At 46.3% G+C, this 17733-nt stretch overlaps 1 protein-coding gene across 1 annotated transcript in view; it reads left to right on the plus strand.

Moving 5' to 3' along the window:
- The window catches only part of dlgap4a (discs, large (Drosophila) homolog-associated protein 4a), a 53380-nt gene that overhangs the window by 30386 nt on the left and 5261 nt on the right, over window positions 1-17733 (plus strand). Inside the window, exons 3-8 of the mRNA XM_047039373.1 lie at window positions 5661-6953; window positions 7222-7457; window positions 8487-8637; window positions 10411-10669; window positions 17093-17481; window positions 17580-17668. Of these exons, the coding sequence (XP_046895329.1) occupies window positions 5736-6953; window positions 7222-7457; window positions 8487-8637; window positions 10411-10669; window positions 17093-17481; window positions 17580-17668 (2342 nt within the window). The 5' untranslated portion in view covers window positions 5661-5735. The remainder of the gene's footprint in view (window positions 1-5660; window positions 6954-7221; window positions 7458-8486; window positions 8638-10410; window positions 10670-17092; window positions 17482-17579; window positions 17669-17733) is intronic.

The raw sequence follows: 17733 nt of genomic DNA on the forward strand, positions 1-17733 counted from the left end.
CTATATTGATTAACAGTTATGAATAGGCCATGAACTGTATACCATTAGCTGCCCTGGTTTGTTAGGTACATATTAAACATAAGACCAGTTCAGATGTATGTGAAGATGCATTGTCAGTCTTAGAGGGAGCACACTCTACATTTACATTTAGCAGACGCTCTTATCCAGAGCGACTTACAGTAAGTACAGGGACATTCCTCCGAGGCAAGTAGGGTGAAGTGCCTTGCCCAAGGACACATCATCATTTGACACGGCCAGGAATCGAACTGGCAACCTTCAGATTACTAGCCCGACTCCCTAACCGCTCAGCCACTTGACTACATGGGACTGATACATAAATGACTTTATATGTATATTGTAGAAGGTTGTGTATTATCTTCCATATCCAAGAATATCACTGCAGTACCCCTAACGGAGCCAAACTCTACCCTCTTTTGTCTCGTATTTACTTCAATCTGGACATCTCTTTTGATTGTCGCAGTGGGTATAAAACGGTGTGTTTCAGAGACAGGGTCTCCTAGGGAGAGAGTGATTCTGTGTTGTGTAACAGTGTTGTTATGTGCTGTTTCGTCACCCTCAGTTCACTCAGGGCTTACTCAGCCTCGAATACTGGAAGAGCAGAAACATCTCCACCCTCCCAGGCTACATGTGTTGGTGTCTGCTCACTATGTCGATCAGACAGTGATGTGCTCTTCCTTGTGGACTGCCCATCTCACTTTTCCCCATCTTTAAATCCTAATTGATTCGTTTTGATTAGTCCCAGCTTGATCTGAGCTGGGCTATTCATCCCCAGACCAAACATAAACACAAAAACACACCCAGACCCACGTACAGATACACAGAGGCAAAAAAAAGGGCTGGCTGTAACTACAGGAAGCAGTTATGATATAATGTTGTTACTGAAACAGACCACTATGATTAATCAAGCCAGACAATGGGAATAATGAACTTTGTGCTCTTATGTAAAGTGTCAGTCCTGTGAGGATAAAAAAGTACCTTCAGGAGTTTAGAAATACATGAGGTAAAATGCCTTTGAGAACAGTGAATTTGTAAGCAAATTCCAATAAATGTGTGAGTGCTAAAGCCACTCAGACACAACATATGATCCTTAACAAGCATGAGGATATGCTACGGTGCTAATAGTTGGTGGGAAACAGTGGATGATAGACAGAGGGAACGAGAAAAGTGATTATTGAGGGAGACTTCTAAAGCCAATACCCAGCAGCTGTCTTTTCACCCCTGAACAAGAAGACAGTCCTAAATCGATCCAAACCTCCCTCCTCAACCCCTCCTCTCTCCACTCCTCTTCACTCCTTCCTCCTCTCATCTCTCCCTCCTCCCTTCTTCCTCTTCCTTTCTCTGTTCTCTCCCTCCTCCCTTCTACAGGTTCTCTCTTCCCCCCCTTCCTCTCTCATCTCATCATCAGAGGCTTAAGGGAAAGTGCACTGCCAGCGAAGACATTTATTACAGTGCTGGTTGGTGGTGCTATGGGATTTGTCCAGCCCCTGGCTCTTCTGCTTAGCAGAGCTCTTGAAACAGGTGGTTGGTGTGCTGTATGTCAGTGCAGTAGTGTCTGTTTAGACACTATCCCAGAGACCTGACTAAAGGAACCAGTGATACCCTAGGCCAAAATGAGCATGTTCTAGACGAGTTTATGCAAATGGACCTACTGCACTGAGTAGACTAGGCTGTTGTCTGAGACAAACCCTGTCATGGGCATGAGCAAGCAATGTTAAACCTTTATGGCTGATTTAATGGCATTCAGTCATCTGGTCATCATCATCCTTATCAACTCCTCAGACTGCTCTAATTCTTCTGTGTCTGTCTTAGATGTTTTTCCACCCAGTAACGGACAGACCAGAGCCAATTAGCACTCTGCTAACCCAGAGGAGCTGGCACAGCGCTGATGTTCATCACCTAGCTCTTATTCCTGCCGGCATGCTGCCAACTGGGATGGGCGGCCAGAGGAATGCCACTCCTCTTTGTGCTGATTTAGATCAGATGCTTCATCCAAGAAACCAGCGTTAAATTGCACATATTTGACTACCTGTCCACCGCTCTCTTTTATCTTTCTTCTACCTAATGAACTCACGTTGAAGCTCTTTTGAGTCTGTGCATGAAGGCATTGGCCCAAAAATGCATATTCTAAACTAATATGACCCCAAAGCCTGAGTGGTGTATCCTCCTATGATATACTGTGTCATTGTGAGCATGCTCTGTCTTCTGGAACCCTCTGTTACAGTCACAGTCAACAACAGGCCAAATAGGATAATTGAAAAAGACTACCATGCACATATGTTCTGCAACCTTTCAACCTTACATCTGAGCAAGGCATGGCTTACCATTTGTGTCGTTTTTCATCAAAGAGTAGAAATACACACAAATGTAGTCTTCCCTGAGCTGTACAATCTTGTTGGAGATAGAGCTGAGGCTGGTTTGAAAAGGTTAGTCTGATAAAAAATAGTTATTTATCCTATTAAATAATTATCAGCGAGAGGAATGTGAGTCGATGCAGAACTTCAAACAGGGATACTGCATGCAGAGACCAGGAATAAGAGCCCTTTCATTTGATGTTCCTTTTTAGATTATATAGCATGGAGGTGAAACCAAATCAGACCAGCTCTACATTGTCATATTCTCTAGAGTTATGTCGCACCAACCCAGCAATGCTGGCATACACTTCTCCCACTACAAGTGGTAGGCAAAAGCATCGCTGAGGGGGCAGTGGCTTTACCATGTTCTTTGTTACATTCCTTCTGTCTCCTTTTCTTTCTCTATCTCTCTCACACATCAAGTACACGCATACACATACATACCACTTGCTGAAAATGATGTACAGTGCTCGTGTCATTCATGTAGTGCTTTACATCTTCTTTACCTCAGCAGGTCCCATAGCGCTCCAGCTGAGCCTTTGCTCCCCCACTGTCTGTGAACGGGTGACAGGTATTTAACAGTAAACTGAGCCCAAGAGAGCCTTCACTTCATAATTACCTCTGGACCTGTTTCTGAGCTTCTATAGACCGACAGGCTAAACCTGCCATGGGAATGCACAGGCCCAAGACTGCACTTCTCACCTTGTCCCCTACAATGCTGTGTGTGTTTGTGTGTGCGTGTTTGTGTGTGTGTGGCCAGTGCGTGTGTTTGTATTTGTGTTTCCAGCCCCTGTGGATGAATTACAGCAGCTATATTGCTGTAAACCCTGGTGTGTTTGTCAGCGTACGGCTCTGCTTGGCCAGGGACTCTGACTGAGATAAGTGGCTGAGCTCATACAGTAGAGAGAGAGTACTGGAGAATGGATAGAGAAAACAAACCTGATGTTGTGGAAATGAAATGTGTGCACTCTATGGCCATGCTCTGCTGCTTGCCAGGATTTCAAACTGGATGGATCAGGCTGTTGGGTGACCAGTAAGCACTTGTGTAATTCTACTGTTATCATCTGTTCTATTGCCTTGTAAAATGTACTTTCAGTGTGTTATTGTAGAAACAGTACGCTAATATTTATGTAATTTTAACGCTTTACTATAACTATAACTGGGATATAATGTTTACAAGGCTTATTATGCAGTACCCCCAGCTCAGCATTGCAGTTGTCCTACAGGTTGCTTCTTCCCGATGCTGCAACTGTGTGCTATAGCTGCATGCATGAGCCTGTTCTTTGTAAGTTGGGGAAAGTCTATATAGACAATAAACTAACAGAGACAGTCCTACAAGCTTACACAGTTGCTGTGGAAACCCTATCCGTATCGACAGGCAGGCTGCATGGGGCTTGTCTGTGTCTGGGGAGGACGGAGCATACAGCCTCCGCTCAACTCAGCTTCACGGCCGACCTGGTCCAGACTGGGGCTGTCTGATGTCACGGAATTCAGCGCCGTCCAACCAGAAGCTGCCAGCGCTGCTCACACCACAACTAATCCCACATGCTGTCCCCCGAGCTAGCCATCGTCCTCACCTCCGCCACGCTGAGTGTGAGGCAACCGTCAGGAGGGGAGGAGATTCAAATGACATTCAAAACAGCTCCTCTTTCAGATGAAGGAGACTGTGGATGCTGTCTGCATTTTAGCAGTAGTGGGTGTCTGTGATGTGGACCCTGGTCAGTTTTAGCAGGGTTAGCAGGACTGTCCCCTCCATCAGTGCAGGTCAGAGCACATGCAGTGTGTCAGATACTGCAGCCCTCAGCTCAAAACCAGCGGTCCAAACACAGGCAACCTGGGAGTTTGTACTTGGATAATAACATAGTTTATGTTTTAAGTTCATTGTAGACTTAAACAATCACCCTTTTTTGGTTGTTATGGATAAAAATGTCTGCCAAATGAACACATTATGATATAATCACGATATGTTCACGTCCTTTCATATTCTATCAGACATTCATTTGGTGCATTCATATGCATTCATATTGCGACTCAACACTCAAACACAGATGGTTTATTTTAATTTTGTACAGTGCATCAAGAGAGGCGCGGCCATTTTGATTAGTGGTGGATTCTTCTCTAGCCTGGACCTAACCAGACTGTCGTACATTGCATTTGTACATAGAGTCTGGGCTCGTTCCATTGACTATCTTTGAAGGCGGGTACGCTGTTGAAGTTGAAAACGATTGGATCTGCCAATCGCTAGCCTTTGCCTTAGCCAACTTCTTCACCACTAACGGAGCTAGCTGGACAATCAAACGAACCCCGTGGGGATCAAAGATTGTTCTTGCTCCGGCTTTAACTTCTGGACATTCGGCAACGGACTGAAAGGCTTCGCTTGCACCTTCCTCCGCCGCCGTTACGTAACTACAACTCAAACTAGCGCACAACATCAACATCGTTCTCAGCCACTCCCTCTGTTCGCCGATTGGACCGGTAAAAAGTTTACCGGAAACCTCAGACCAATTATACCTCAAGTCCAGACACAGCACAGAAGCACAATGAAAATTGAGCGGAAGTACGTAGGAGGGCAGAGCAAGGCTAATTCTCCTCATCTTTGGGACATTATCATCTTATGCAATCATGTCCTATTCTACACTGTCACTGGGCTGCTCTATAGCTCCACCTGGTGATCTAAATAAGTCCACCCCTCTCAGTCTGCACCTTCAGGTCATGGTCCAGGACAAGGCTTCAGCTGGAGAGTGAGACCAGAAAGCCTGTATTAAAGCGTGACACAGAACAACTTTGTATACTAGAGCCAACCTTCTGTCTTCACTACTTACTGGTAGTGCTGCATTTCTAGGAGGTCCAAGGACGATGTTAATGAGCTACTCTTATGTCTTCATTAGCTTAAGTGGATTTGTGGAGCTCTCTGTCTCCAAGGCCTCATATTGTACACTGAAGACTGTTTTACTGCCAGTTTGTACTGTTTAAGCATACTCTTCGTGAAAGGAGCTAACAGTTGAGGACTGATGAAAATACTAAGATAAAACTGTAACATACAGTATATTGACTGTAGCAATAATCAATGTCCAGCATGTGATTCCTACGATACTGCAGTTACATGTTTAAGCTCTTTCATATTCAGTGTTTGTGCTCAAATACACATTCAAATGATATGTGTTATGTGATTGCTGTACATACCATAGCCTAACTGAAATGTGTATCTATAAGGAAAATATTTTCTCAGTATGAGGTCATATACTAGAGAACCCTATGTTGATAGATATTGTTTTTGTTGTATTGCAGGGTGAGCAATCCAGGGCTGTAGAGCCAGCCTGAAAAAAGAGACATGTTCTAAGGGCGACAGTGTGGCCAGCCGTAATGAAAGGGTTAGGAGCCAACCGCAGTCGTCACCTGTCTGACTCCTGTGAGCCCTCAGCAGGCTCCCAGAAGCCCCTCTACCCTCTGACATCCGATCCCCACAGCTTCCTGCTGAGCCCCACCATGAACCATTATGGCACTCTGGACCCCCACATGCACCACTTGCCCCCACCAAACCACTCCTTACCCCCAGACTGCCTGCTGCCCCTCAACCAGATGTCTAACAGTAGCACCTTCCCCCGCCTGCACTTTAGCTCCCAGGCAGAGCGAGAGCAGGGGGACTGCTCCCAGGGCTGCATGGTGCCTGGTGGGGCTGGGGCGGGGAGCAGCAGGGCTGGCACTCTGTCCAACTCAATGTCTATGGGTATGGGTCTAGGCCTCGGCCTCAGTGGAGCCCCCATGATCACCAGTGGCTCAGCCACCATCTCCTCTGCAGCCGCAGCCAAGATGAACCGGCTGCCCTCCAACCTGCTGGACCAGCTGGAGAGACACCTGCCTCTGCAGCGAGACGGCTTCAGCACGCTGCAGTTCCACCGCGGCCGCGTGTCCAAGCAGCGCAGTGAGAGCCCTGGACGCATACGCCACCTGGTTCACTCTGTTCAGAAGCTTTTTGCCAAATCCCAGTCTCTGGAGAGCTCAGCGGTCAAAGGCAGCACGAACGGGCGCTCTGCAGGAGGAGGGGTGGGAGGAACGGTGGGGGGAGGGGAGGACGGGGCCAGACAGACCCGCAGGAGCAAGAGCAAGGACAGGGCTAAGACTGAGGGGACAAGGCAAAGACCCCGGCCAAATGCTCTGGGACTGTGGAGCTCTGATGACACCCTGGACAGTGACGCTATTAAAACTGGGACTATTGCCGTGGGCTACCGCAACCCCTTGAGCATGATGACTCTGGGCAGGGCAGTGTCGGACAGCCAGGCCCCACCAAGGCATGTCCCACAAGGATATCATACCATTTCTGCCCACACCCTCAAGACCTCCAAGAGCAGCAGTGACCTCAAGTACTTAGCCTGTCCCTCTGCGCTGATGGGCATGCGGGGAGAGGAGGTTGGAGGCAGGGAGGCAATGCTTGTGAAGAGGGGCTCCTGGTCCACGCTCACCCTCAGTCAAGCCAGGCAAGTTATACAGAAGGGCTCAGCTACAGTCAACAGGACACTGCTGTCCAAGTCCAAATCATGTCACCAGGACCTGGCATGTCAATACCTCCAGGTAGGAGAGACTGTGAGTATTTACAAAAGCACTTCTCATTTTTAGAGTTAGAATCAACATAATCTCAGTTTCTTCCTAAACTGGTATTTAGATTCAATTGACCCAAAACGTTGTGAGCCATGAAGCCTTTCATCACGTTTACATACCTTACAAACCACTACCCTCCATTATTTAGTTATATATATTTCAAATATAGACTGAAGGTGAAATGATAAAGTCTTACCCAGGTGCGTGTGTTCAGACTGGCCTTGCCAATCAGAGGTGTGTGTGGATGCTGCAGGTGCCACTGGGGGATGGGAGTGCCACTCTGGGCCGGGGCCGTCTTGGTGGCACCGAGATCCCCTGTCGGAGGATGCGCAGCGGCAGCTATGTGAAGGCCATGGGTGACCTAGAGGACAGCGAGGACTCGGAGGGCAGCCCCAAACCCTCACCCAAGAGCGCTGCCCGTCGCCAGAGCTACCTGAAGGCTACTCAGCAGTCTCTGAATGAGCAGCAGCCGCCCCCACCGCCACGAAAGTGAGTCACCCAAACAGTGACAAGCATGCTCACCGTACTAGAATGGAAAACCATGCTAAAGCTGATTCATTCTCATGGATCTGTTATCTACAGACGGGTAAATCTGCCTCTCGTGGCAAGAATCAAAGTTGTCACCACCAGTGGACAGCAGGTGGCAGCATCCTGTCATCTGTGTCCATTGTCCATGTTGTTGAACCTAACAATTATTAAGCTTGACAAGTACACCTGTCCTGTCCTGTCCTGTCTTTCGAAAGAATAACGAAACAAATATATTTATATTTAGACAAAAATAATATACATAAGGGAAGCTCCCTTCTAACCAAGGATACTGTCTCAAAGAATACATATGACGTTACAAGGTGAAAACAATTTTGTAATGTGCTTTGGTACTCCCCGGCCTACGGTCCACCCACACGGACAGGCCCCGTGGCTACGCCCTCATGCAGAAGGACTTTGGGGTTCTGTGGTCTCCACTGCAGAATGCATGCTCAATGCAGCATCTGAGGTCAGTGCCACCCAGAAGGAGGCAGCTCGACCCTCCTCTCACAGTGCCCCCCCCCCCCTGTCACTGCCACATCTCTCTAACCTGCCCAGTGCTTTCTCTCCCTGCCCCTGTACTAGCAGGGGCTCAGTGATGTGTTACTGCTCCGGTTACTAAGCCACCCCACTCACTTCTCACCTCCCTGTCCTCGTCCCTCACTACACACTCTGCCACTAACAGGTACTTTTTCCACTCAGAACAGAGGAAACACATTTAGATTAGATTAGTAATCTGAAAACAAATACAATCAATTCTGCTATTTAATTGTTTTTATTTCAAATGAATGATTCGGTGTTTCCTCTGTGCTGTCATTTTTAACCCAACACAAGCTGCTGTTCCTCCCATATCACTGGCATTTGATTCATTTAAATTACAAGGCCAGTATACTGTGATTCAAAGGTAGATGAGAACTCAAAGATGAATCATTTGTCTTTCTCACATGCATCTCACTGCTTTGGGGTGACTAAAACTCTTAACTGCCCTCACAGCTGTCTCCCAGCCCTGAGAGAGTTGGCCACCAACCGAAGCCTGGACAACCTGGATTGCCTAATGACCCCAGGGGAGCCTACTGTGCACCACTGGGACAGCGACTTCAACCAAAGCTTTGTCACACTGGGCAGAGGCATTGGCTGTGGGCAGGTGTGTACCCTCCCACCAAAGTCTCACAGTTTTAGCAAAATGCTATTACCATAGGTGTTTCCATGTTTGTTTCTCAAGCGAAATATACAGTACATGTACAGGATGTATTTTCATATTTATATTACAGTTTACCACATAACAACAGATATCAACAGACAACAAATATTTAAATGGAAATTTTACAGATAAAGAATGGCCTGAGACCTCAGAAAAACGGTCAGAAATACCCCAAACATGGTTCAGACAGGAGCCAGTGGGATGTCTAAATGGAGAAAGCCAGGATAATCTTTCTATGATAGAACATTTTAGATTATGTGTGTGGTGAAATGTTGGTTGGTTAAATATGGAGTAAGCCTGCAGAAACAAGAAAAGGAAATATGCTACACAGTAAACTGGAACATTTGGTCCAATCTAATCCTGAGGAGGTTCTGTTTGCAGCTAAGTCAGTAGACTCCAACTCACAAGCAGCCCGGACACTAGTGATACTAATGGATACTAATAGATGGCATCAAATTGTTGATGACAGCCATGGACTTGTTCTCTTGACCTCAGGAAGTACTTACTGTTTTCAAATGTAACGCTTAAAAGATTGAATTATGCTTAAATTGAGATGACAAGGCAATTAAGGGTTTCACATAAGAGAGTACTGAAAGAAAGCTATCTGCTTAGTATTTTTTATGGATCTCTTATAACTACAAATTGCAAGACATTGGTTTATCCCTGATGGAGTAAAGTTGTTCCACCATAGGATTCTACTGGATTTTGAATGGAGGTATACTTAGAAAATTTGAATATACAAAGTTTTAAGCCCATCTTCATATTGATGCCCTCTCCATGAGGGCGTTTCAGAGCAAAACCAACAACAGACGACAAGGTGGATAGGTTAGAAGTGGCAGAGGTTCTCTGACCTGCTGAAGACTTGACTGAAAACATCAGTCTTATGGACATATTGTGAGTCTCCAAAGGATGCTATACCACTTGGTGATTCCAACGGTATGAAGACACTGTATGTCCTCACACTACAGTGAAAGTTTGTCCCTTCAGGCTGAACAAACAGATACTCTGCCTTTGCCACCATCACCATAAAACATCTCGCTCTTACACCAAGTGCTGGACCTGGAATATGTTAAGAGGCAGTTCATTCCGCCTCCAGATTTCTGCTGCTGCTGTTGTGAAAACGTCCTTTATCACAGCATGGAGAGGCTAAGTTGACTCAGATGGACAATCTCTTTACAAGACTTCCTGGTTCTCGTCCCTTGGCTGCGTGTAGCCATATTATTTGTTCTTGTTGGAGGATCGAACCTGAATTACCTTTAACCAGACGCCACTAAAGTAGCACTATGTAGAGTAGAGGGCACTGGCACCACAAAAACAGTGGCAAAACCTGCTTGCTGAACACTGCTTAACCAGTTGGTGGTTTGCAGTACACTGATTTTACACTTATAGCTGAAATTACAACAAATTAGTGACCAAGATACATTTGCTGTGATAAGTGCTCTAAATCAACTAATGTAAGTACAAAAAATCTTCCTTGAATTGTGTCATTATCCTTGGACCTATTGGAGACAGAGAACACATACTCTGGAGTTTGTTTGGTAAATCTAACAGCTCAGTAATATTATTCAACATCTGGTGTTGAGGGAAACAGGACACTTCACACCCTGCCTTGATAACCCACACCCCTGCAGCATGCCTCGCCACCCCAGGCTGGCCATCATCTCCCCTCACAGACGGAGGGCTAGTAGTCGCATGATCGTCAGTCCTCGGCCTCAGCGAGTCAACCTGCACGTGTCCTTTCAGGTGTGTGGGCAGGGCTGTGGGCATGGCTGTGGGCATGGCGTGCCCTACTGTGAGGTGGAGTCCCAGGCGGTGGAGGCTCTGGACCTGCCCATGCCAACATGCTTCCGCTCCCGCAGCCACAGCTACCTGAGGGCCATCCAGGCTGGCTGCTCCCAGGACGAAGATACAGCCTCCGCAGACTCAGACTCACCACCGCCCACCACCACAGGCTGCACCTACTCCTCCAGCACCAGTGAGTACTGATCTGGAGACGGATGGCTAGAGCACTTCAGACAAAGACAAATTACAGCTATTTCACATTAGTCACTTCTTCTGACTCTGGCCTTATGTAGCTGCTTACTTCATTTGAATAGTTTTGTCTGGTATAGAATCATGTCTTTCATCTCGTGAATTGCCTTCCTGGAATATTGTTATCTCACAAAGCGGGTTTTACAATAAACATATTATGTAGCTGCCATTTTTCCATATCCATATGCAAAGTGAGATGGAAATCAATGTGAGGAAACACAAATCACACCCACACACGTTTTCTATTTTCCCAATTGTAGCCTACCCAAAGGTAGGCTTTGTAGTCAATTGCACTTTTGTGTTTTTTGTGTATTTGTTAAGGCTGATGAAAGGCCATCACCCATATGCAGGCAACAACAAACGCAGCGAAGCAAAAAGGTTACAAGGGCTAACTTAAACTGCGTCTCAGTGTGCTATTTTAATGCATGAATGCAGTCTTTACTGAACTAAAGAGCCGAGATATTAGACGAATTGCTCCAGGCTTGTTGGCTTGTTGTGGCTGTAGTTTAACTAGGTAGCTGGCATTGGAAAAGGAGGGATTTTTTTTTTAGGATCATTTGTAGGCATGCAAACACAAAGTATCCGAGATGGAGCACGCACAGTGCAATCATTATTGTGCTAATTATATAATTATGACATGTTTTTATGTGGAAGCATAGATACACGGGGCTGCAGGAGAGAGACTATAGGGGAGATAAGATATATATTTTGACTGTAGCCAATATGCTTGAGGTGACCGGAGCCGCTGCTCCTACTGAAAATACAGTTTTTTTTTTCTGCCGGCTTTCCATTTGATAGAAGACTTTACAATATAACGATCGATGGTATATATAAAGTGTAACCAATCGGATTCGTGATTGATGAGATTGAAGACAACAGCCATCCAATAATATTGTAGATGGAAGCTGTCTTGAGAAGCTGGGCTCCAATCCTCTATTGTTAAGGGCGTGTACACGCGATTCCTTTCTTCCACCAACGTTGTGAACTATCTAGCTAGTGGTGGTGGAACCATACTGTCTTCTCTTCTCCATCAATACAGCAAATAACGAATGAACCGAACATTTATTTTCTCACACCGATAACAGTAAGATTTAAGATTGTCTTTGCTTGTATCTCTGTGTTTTGAAAATATCACTTTCCATAAAGCGTTGCTTGCAGTTTCGTATTCGGGCTAACGTTGGTTAGCAACAAACGTGGACCCGTCAGAGATTAGCTAGCCTAGATAGACCAGACAGTCCGGTGTTGTCTAGCAACGTAGCCGCTAGCTAATGATTTTGGACACGTCAATTTTTTTTGTGAAGGAATTATATTTTAGAGGTAACGTTAGCTAGCAGGCTATGAAAGAAAGATTAACATCAATGACCGCTAGTTTATCAAAATAAGTACATTTGGTCCCGCAGTGCCAGTAGCTTTTCTAACCACGAAGCATACGGACTCCACTAGCCTGCTAACTGGCTGCCGTGTTGGTAATCATTATGTCTAGGTTGGTAATCACGTAGTTACTGTAGCCTTACACTAGCTCAGCTAACGCTAGTTGCAAGTTGGAAGCATATTGTGTGTAATTTGTATTCCTGGGTTTCTTCCTCATACTTGCTAAACGTGAAACAGGCAGCAACAGTCATCGTTAACGTGTGTTAAATGCCGATTGAATGCCGTGAAGCTCAGCCTTTTTTGAGTTAATGATATCAAATCGTTGCTAGACCAATTCAGTGTGTGGATGCTATTCATCAAGCTTGTGCTTTTCAAGCTAGTAGTAGCTAGCTGGCTGTATACGCCCTGAGATTTCGTCTACTTAAATCAACTTAACCTTATCCTCTGTCATGGGGTATGATTGGTATTTAGGTATGATTTGTCCTCGCCTGGTGTTACCGGTTTAATCATAATCAGATTAACATGCTGGTGCGGCATAATCAAACTTTGGTCATGTCATATGTGAGTTGAGCTCTGTGGCACGTTGCATAGCCTTCTCCAGAGTCCGGTCTGTTGCGGTAAACACCCTTTCTTGTGGCGTGCTTTTTTGATTTCATTTAGCTTTTCTGATGGCAAAATACGTTGTTTACTTCACAACTTCATGTCAGTTGGAGTGCAGTTGCTATTTTGGGCACAGTCCCTTGAGGGGTCCCTCTGGTTAGTAAAAGCTATGTAGCTAGAAAGATTAATTATTTAGTCTCATGCCTTGTACAAACGGAAGCACAAACTTAGCTGTTAGACAGTTCAGCATTTCTGAAAGCTTTCAGCCTGTGTCTAATGTTTCTCACTCATCATCTCATTGTGTAGCCTACTCTTGTTGGAAGTTGAACCAATATAGCATCTCTCTTGGCTGTAAAATGTTGGATTGGACTTAAAATGGTGGGAATGTGTGTTACAATGTCAAGGGAATTAGGCAATTCATGCTATCAAAATGTAATTCACTTTTAAAGTAAATGTGGTCAGCCAATGCCCATTGTAAGACATGAAAAACCAAAAAAAGTGCTCATGCACAGACATCGAGTCACACCTAGTGGCATTACTCCCATGCTCACTCACTCTCATTGATGAGGTCATTCATGAGTCAGTGGGTGGTTTCACTGTAGTTTTACCAGGGACCTTCCTAAAGATAGTCTAAAGAGCTATGGGAGGGTGCTGTTGGGGTGTATACATGGCAATATACAATGATTATACACCGCTGTATAAGAATTTAGGAAAACAAGGCTGTCTAATAAAGCTGACCAGGATGTTGGCCTAACCTATTCTCTCCTGAAGGATTGTAGACAGTGATCAGAATGATGTGGGACTTTGACTTCTGTGTATCTCTTGCATTAGGCAGTATAATCATAAATCATGAACCTAATTTGATATGTCAGATTTTTCCCAAATGAAAGTCGCACCTGGCCATGTTAGTATCATGTCCTTCTGCAGTTGAATTCCTACAACAGTCTGAGGGAGTTTAGGCCTTTCTTAACCTTTGTCCTCAGGGCCCACTGCCCTGCATATTTTTTTAAGTTTCCCTGCTCTGACATACCTGATTCAAACAAATGGGTCTTGACAACCCGTTCATTTGATTTGGGAGTGTTATAATAAAGACTGGTCTAAACCCCTTATGTAGAGCGTGACCAGTTAGGCTACACACTCCTAGAATGTGTCATCGTACTTGGGTGTGTAACTCACTAGATTATAGGAACTTGTGTTTTGTATGTGCTTTTGCTATGTGTGGATACTTAGTAAGTCTTTCTGATGGTGTAGGTCTAGTAGTAGAATTTGATTGTAGATGTACAAGATTGACCCTTCCCAGCTTCCATCCCCTGATCCCTAAAGAGCAGGTTCTGTCAGTTGAGTTACATCAGCTAATAAAGCGCTCACCTAACCTGACACCAATCCCACAAGCCAGGCTGGAAACACCACAGGACGTCGCCTCAAGCATCTCAATACCTCTCAGTGGAAATGCATCACTCTGCACTAATCAGTTGAGGCAGGGCTGGACATGTGCTGTTTAGCGTAATCACAGAATCTCCCATCCTTTGGTTAGTTAATTTGTGTGAATTGTTTTCCTTATCCTGTCCTTTTGCTGTGGCCGCTCTCAGCCTAGCCTTGTCCTTTAACTGCTCTGGTAGCTTATCTGCCTGTCTTACCAAACAAGGATAACTTCAGCAATGTTGTGTCCCCAGTCCAGACTGTCTGACTTTTAGCTGCCACATTCATCAACATGACCCAGTCCAGTTCTCTTGCAGCCTGTCAGCCTGCAGTCACACTGTGATCGTCCTGCTGCTGACCTGGCTGGAGAGGAGCCTGTGACAGCCTGCAGTGTCAGGACCAGGCCGACACTGGGAACTTTCAACGGTGATCAGTATGGACACTCCAACAGAGTGTTGAGCCTCCAGGTTGCGATACAACAGTTAGCACAGTCATCCCCACCAGCATTGTGAAGCCACACAATGGGACGCTGAAGGCTCCACTAAAACAAGCCGGACAGGATTTAAACCGCTAAGATACCCCAAGGCTTGTCCCAGAATGGAGGAAAGACAGATCACTAAACTTTAATCAACATTTTAACATGGCCATATTGAGGGTGAAATGTGAATGGTTCACTGTCCTTCTGTCCTGTTCTGGCCTTGCTTTAACCAGCTGTATACTGGGCCCATTAGTGGTAATGGAATGCCTCCCCTGCAGTACAGCTGTAAGAGGCAGAGTGTTTCCTGAGGCTGCTGCTGCATCGCTCTCAATGAGTGATCCAATTGAATTAACATGAAGATCATCGGGTTGTTGACAGAGTTGTAATGGATGTTAAGTGCTGTCTGAGCAAGATAAACCCTGGGAGGAGCCCCACAGATGAGTGACCCAGACCTTCTATTCTCCAAGTACCTGACACTCACCATAGCCAGAATTGAACTTGTCAACACTGCTGCTTTAGGTCTAATCTGGCACACTTCCTCGGTGTGACGGTTTAGACGCTGCATGAGTGGTGACTCAGTGATTCAGTTAGGCTGGTCCTGTGTTGTCACAGGGCGAGGCAGAGCTGTTGTCTGTACTGACGTTGTCATGCCAAAGGCAGAGAGGCATGGCCGGCACAGGCCCAGGCATCCAGAAGTTGTGGGCAGATGATCCAACTTGTAATCTCCCACTGGCAACCAGCCCTTAGGTGACGGAGATCCGGCGCACATTTAGGTCAAGTGGGAACACATCCAGTCTGGAGGGAGCAGCTTAACAGACACACAGTCTCATAGACTTACATTTAAGTGAGTGTTGAAATTCCATTCTGTTCATTTGTGCGTGGACCGATGAGAACTTTTGAACTTATGTTAGTTATCTATATGAACAGGGGTAGTATAACGTGTAATCTTCAGATAAGACAACAATGGTAAAACTGTTTGTTGGAATGTAAGCAATATGGTCTGACAGACACGTGTATGTTCATGTTTCAGGCACAAAACAATGTCAGAGGCTAGTACTTGGGGCTCCACACGGCACATTAATGAACTTGTGGGATCTCACGCGTCTATCCTGGGCATTTCAGGAATGTGTCTCAATCTCTGTGAATAAATGTCTCCTTTTGTCCTCAGCTGGCTGGCTTCCCAGATCCGGCCTGTTGCAGCTATTACAGTGTGTGGGATATCTGTAGTCCTGGCTACTGGGAGGCATGTGTTTCTGCATGCACATTACACGCACACATATTTGAGAGTTTTTGAATTTTAAGTAGCCTAAAGCTTTATGGCAGAGATCACCAATGTTGAAATGGTGTTAGACCTGTATCTGCTACAGATGGGGACTGCTGGATAGACATTCCCTTGTTGATGGGTAAGGGAAGAATGTTAGAAGAATTTCTGGTCATACTGCTTCCTTATTGGCCTGTGACTATGACTATGCAATAGCTGATTTCTCTGCCAGTTCCCCATCTCTGTTAGTTTAATGTTCTCCCATCTTCAGAGCCCAGCCAGTGGTTAAAATGGCATCCATTCAAAATAGCTCTCTCCCTTCCATGTGTCTCAACATTAAGAAAGCTTGCATGCTTTCCTAGTGTTTATTCTAGTTCCTGCGTTCAACCCACAGCAGCCCTGCAATCATCTAGTGATGACAGTCAAGAGGCCAGGACAGGGCCCCCCTCTCTCCAGCCCCCCCCCCCCCCCCCCCCCGCCCTTCTGCTCGGCACTGAGTCACAACCAGTCCTGCTGGCTGGTAATCCCCCTCACTGGCATAGCTACTGGATGTGCGGTCTGGTGGATGTCTCAGGATTGTTGGTCAGGATGTATCATATAATTCCCACTTGATCTTTAGTCTAGAAGACTCTATCCCATGCAATGATGTGTTGATCTAATCTGGAGATTAAAGGTGGGGTCAATGATCTACAGCCTCCTATGTAAAAACATGCAGCAGCACAAATTGTCTACTACTTTCCCTGATGAACGGGGACAGTAACAGAAACTGGTCTGTAGCTTATCTCTGCATTGTAAGCCTGGATCTAGAGACATTTTGAAATCCCTAGGTGTGTTGTTTTGGTGGCTATCATCAAAACACCAGAGCCATGACACCTATCCTGTTTATTCTTCTGTAACTGGTTGTGAGCTTGCGTCAGACCCAGCGACGAGGCCCTCTCCACCTGACAGTCTGCTGAGTGAGGCTGGGAGGGCTGGCAGCTAGAGGAGGCCCCCAGGGACTGACTGACGTCAATGGAACACAACCAGCGGGTTCTCCAAAAACAGACACTGTTTTTGTTAGCCTAGGGAAAAAGATTTAGGACAACTGGCCATGTTAGTAGTTTGGTGTTTGGCCAAAGTCTGTTCTTGATCTTCTGATGAGATGTGATCCACTATCTGTCTCGCTTCATGTTGCTGTCGGATACCTCTTTGTCCATGTGTTTTCTGTAATGCTAGTGTCCCCTGTCCTCTCTCTGCAGTCCCAGCGTGTTTCAGCTCCAGTAAGAGGGCCCCTCCCCCGGTCCCCCCACGCACCACCTCCAAGCCCCTGATCTCTGTGACCTTGCAGAGCAGCACAGAGTCGGCCCAGGACACCTACCTGGACGGACAGGACCGCCGCAGCGAGGCCAACAGCCAGTCAGGACGCAGCAACTCCTCTGACAGCCTGTGTAGTACCCTCGCCACCAGCCTCACAAAGGGCAGTAAGCCTCCTGTCCCCACTGCTGCCCCTGTCCCCATCCCTACCCCAAGAGACCCACCCTCCCTGATCTGCCTGCCCCAGAATGACAGTCTGAGTCCAGCCCTCACCCTTGGAGAGCCCCAGACTGAGACCGCGCCCAGGAGGAAACTCTCCTCTATTGGCATTCAGGTGAGAACCCTTCCCCATATGATCTGCAAGAGATCAGGATGCTGTCATGCAAGACATGAGGTAAGCCACATTTTAACTGGTATTTCATTGATTGACAGGTGGACTGTGTTCTGCCAATCCCAAGAGAAGATACGCCCCCTTTGACCAAGTTCCAGTCGATTGGAGTGCAGGTGGAGAACGGCAGGCCGTAAGTAAAGATCAGGATCCCTCTGTGGCCAGTAAGGAGCAGCATGTGTGGGTTATACAGCTGCT

The sequence above is a fragment of the Hypomesus transpacificus genome, chromosome 18 (genome assembly GCF_021917145.1).
Source record: "Hypomesus transpacificus isolate Combined female chromosome 18, fHypTra1, whole genome shotgun sequence".
NCBI lineage: Eukaryota > Metazoa > Chordata > Actinopteri > Osmeriformes > Osmeridae > Hypomesus > Hypomesus transpacificus.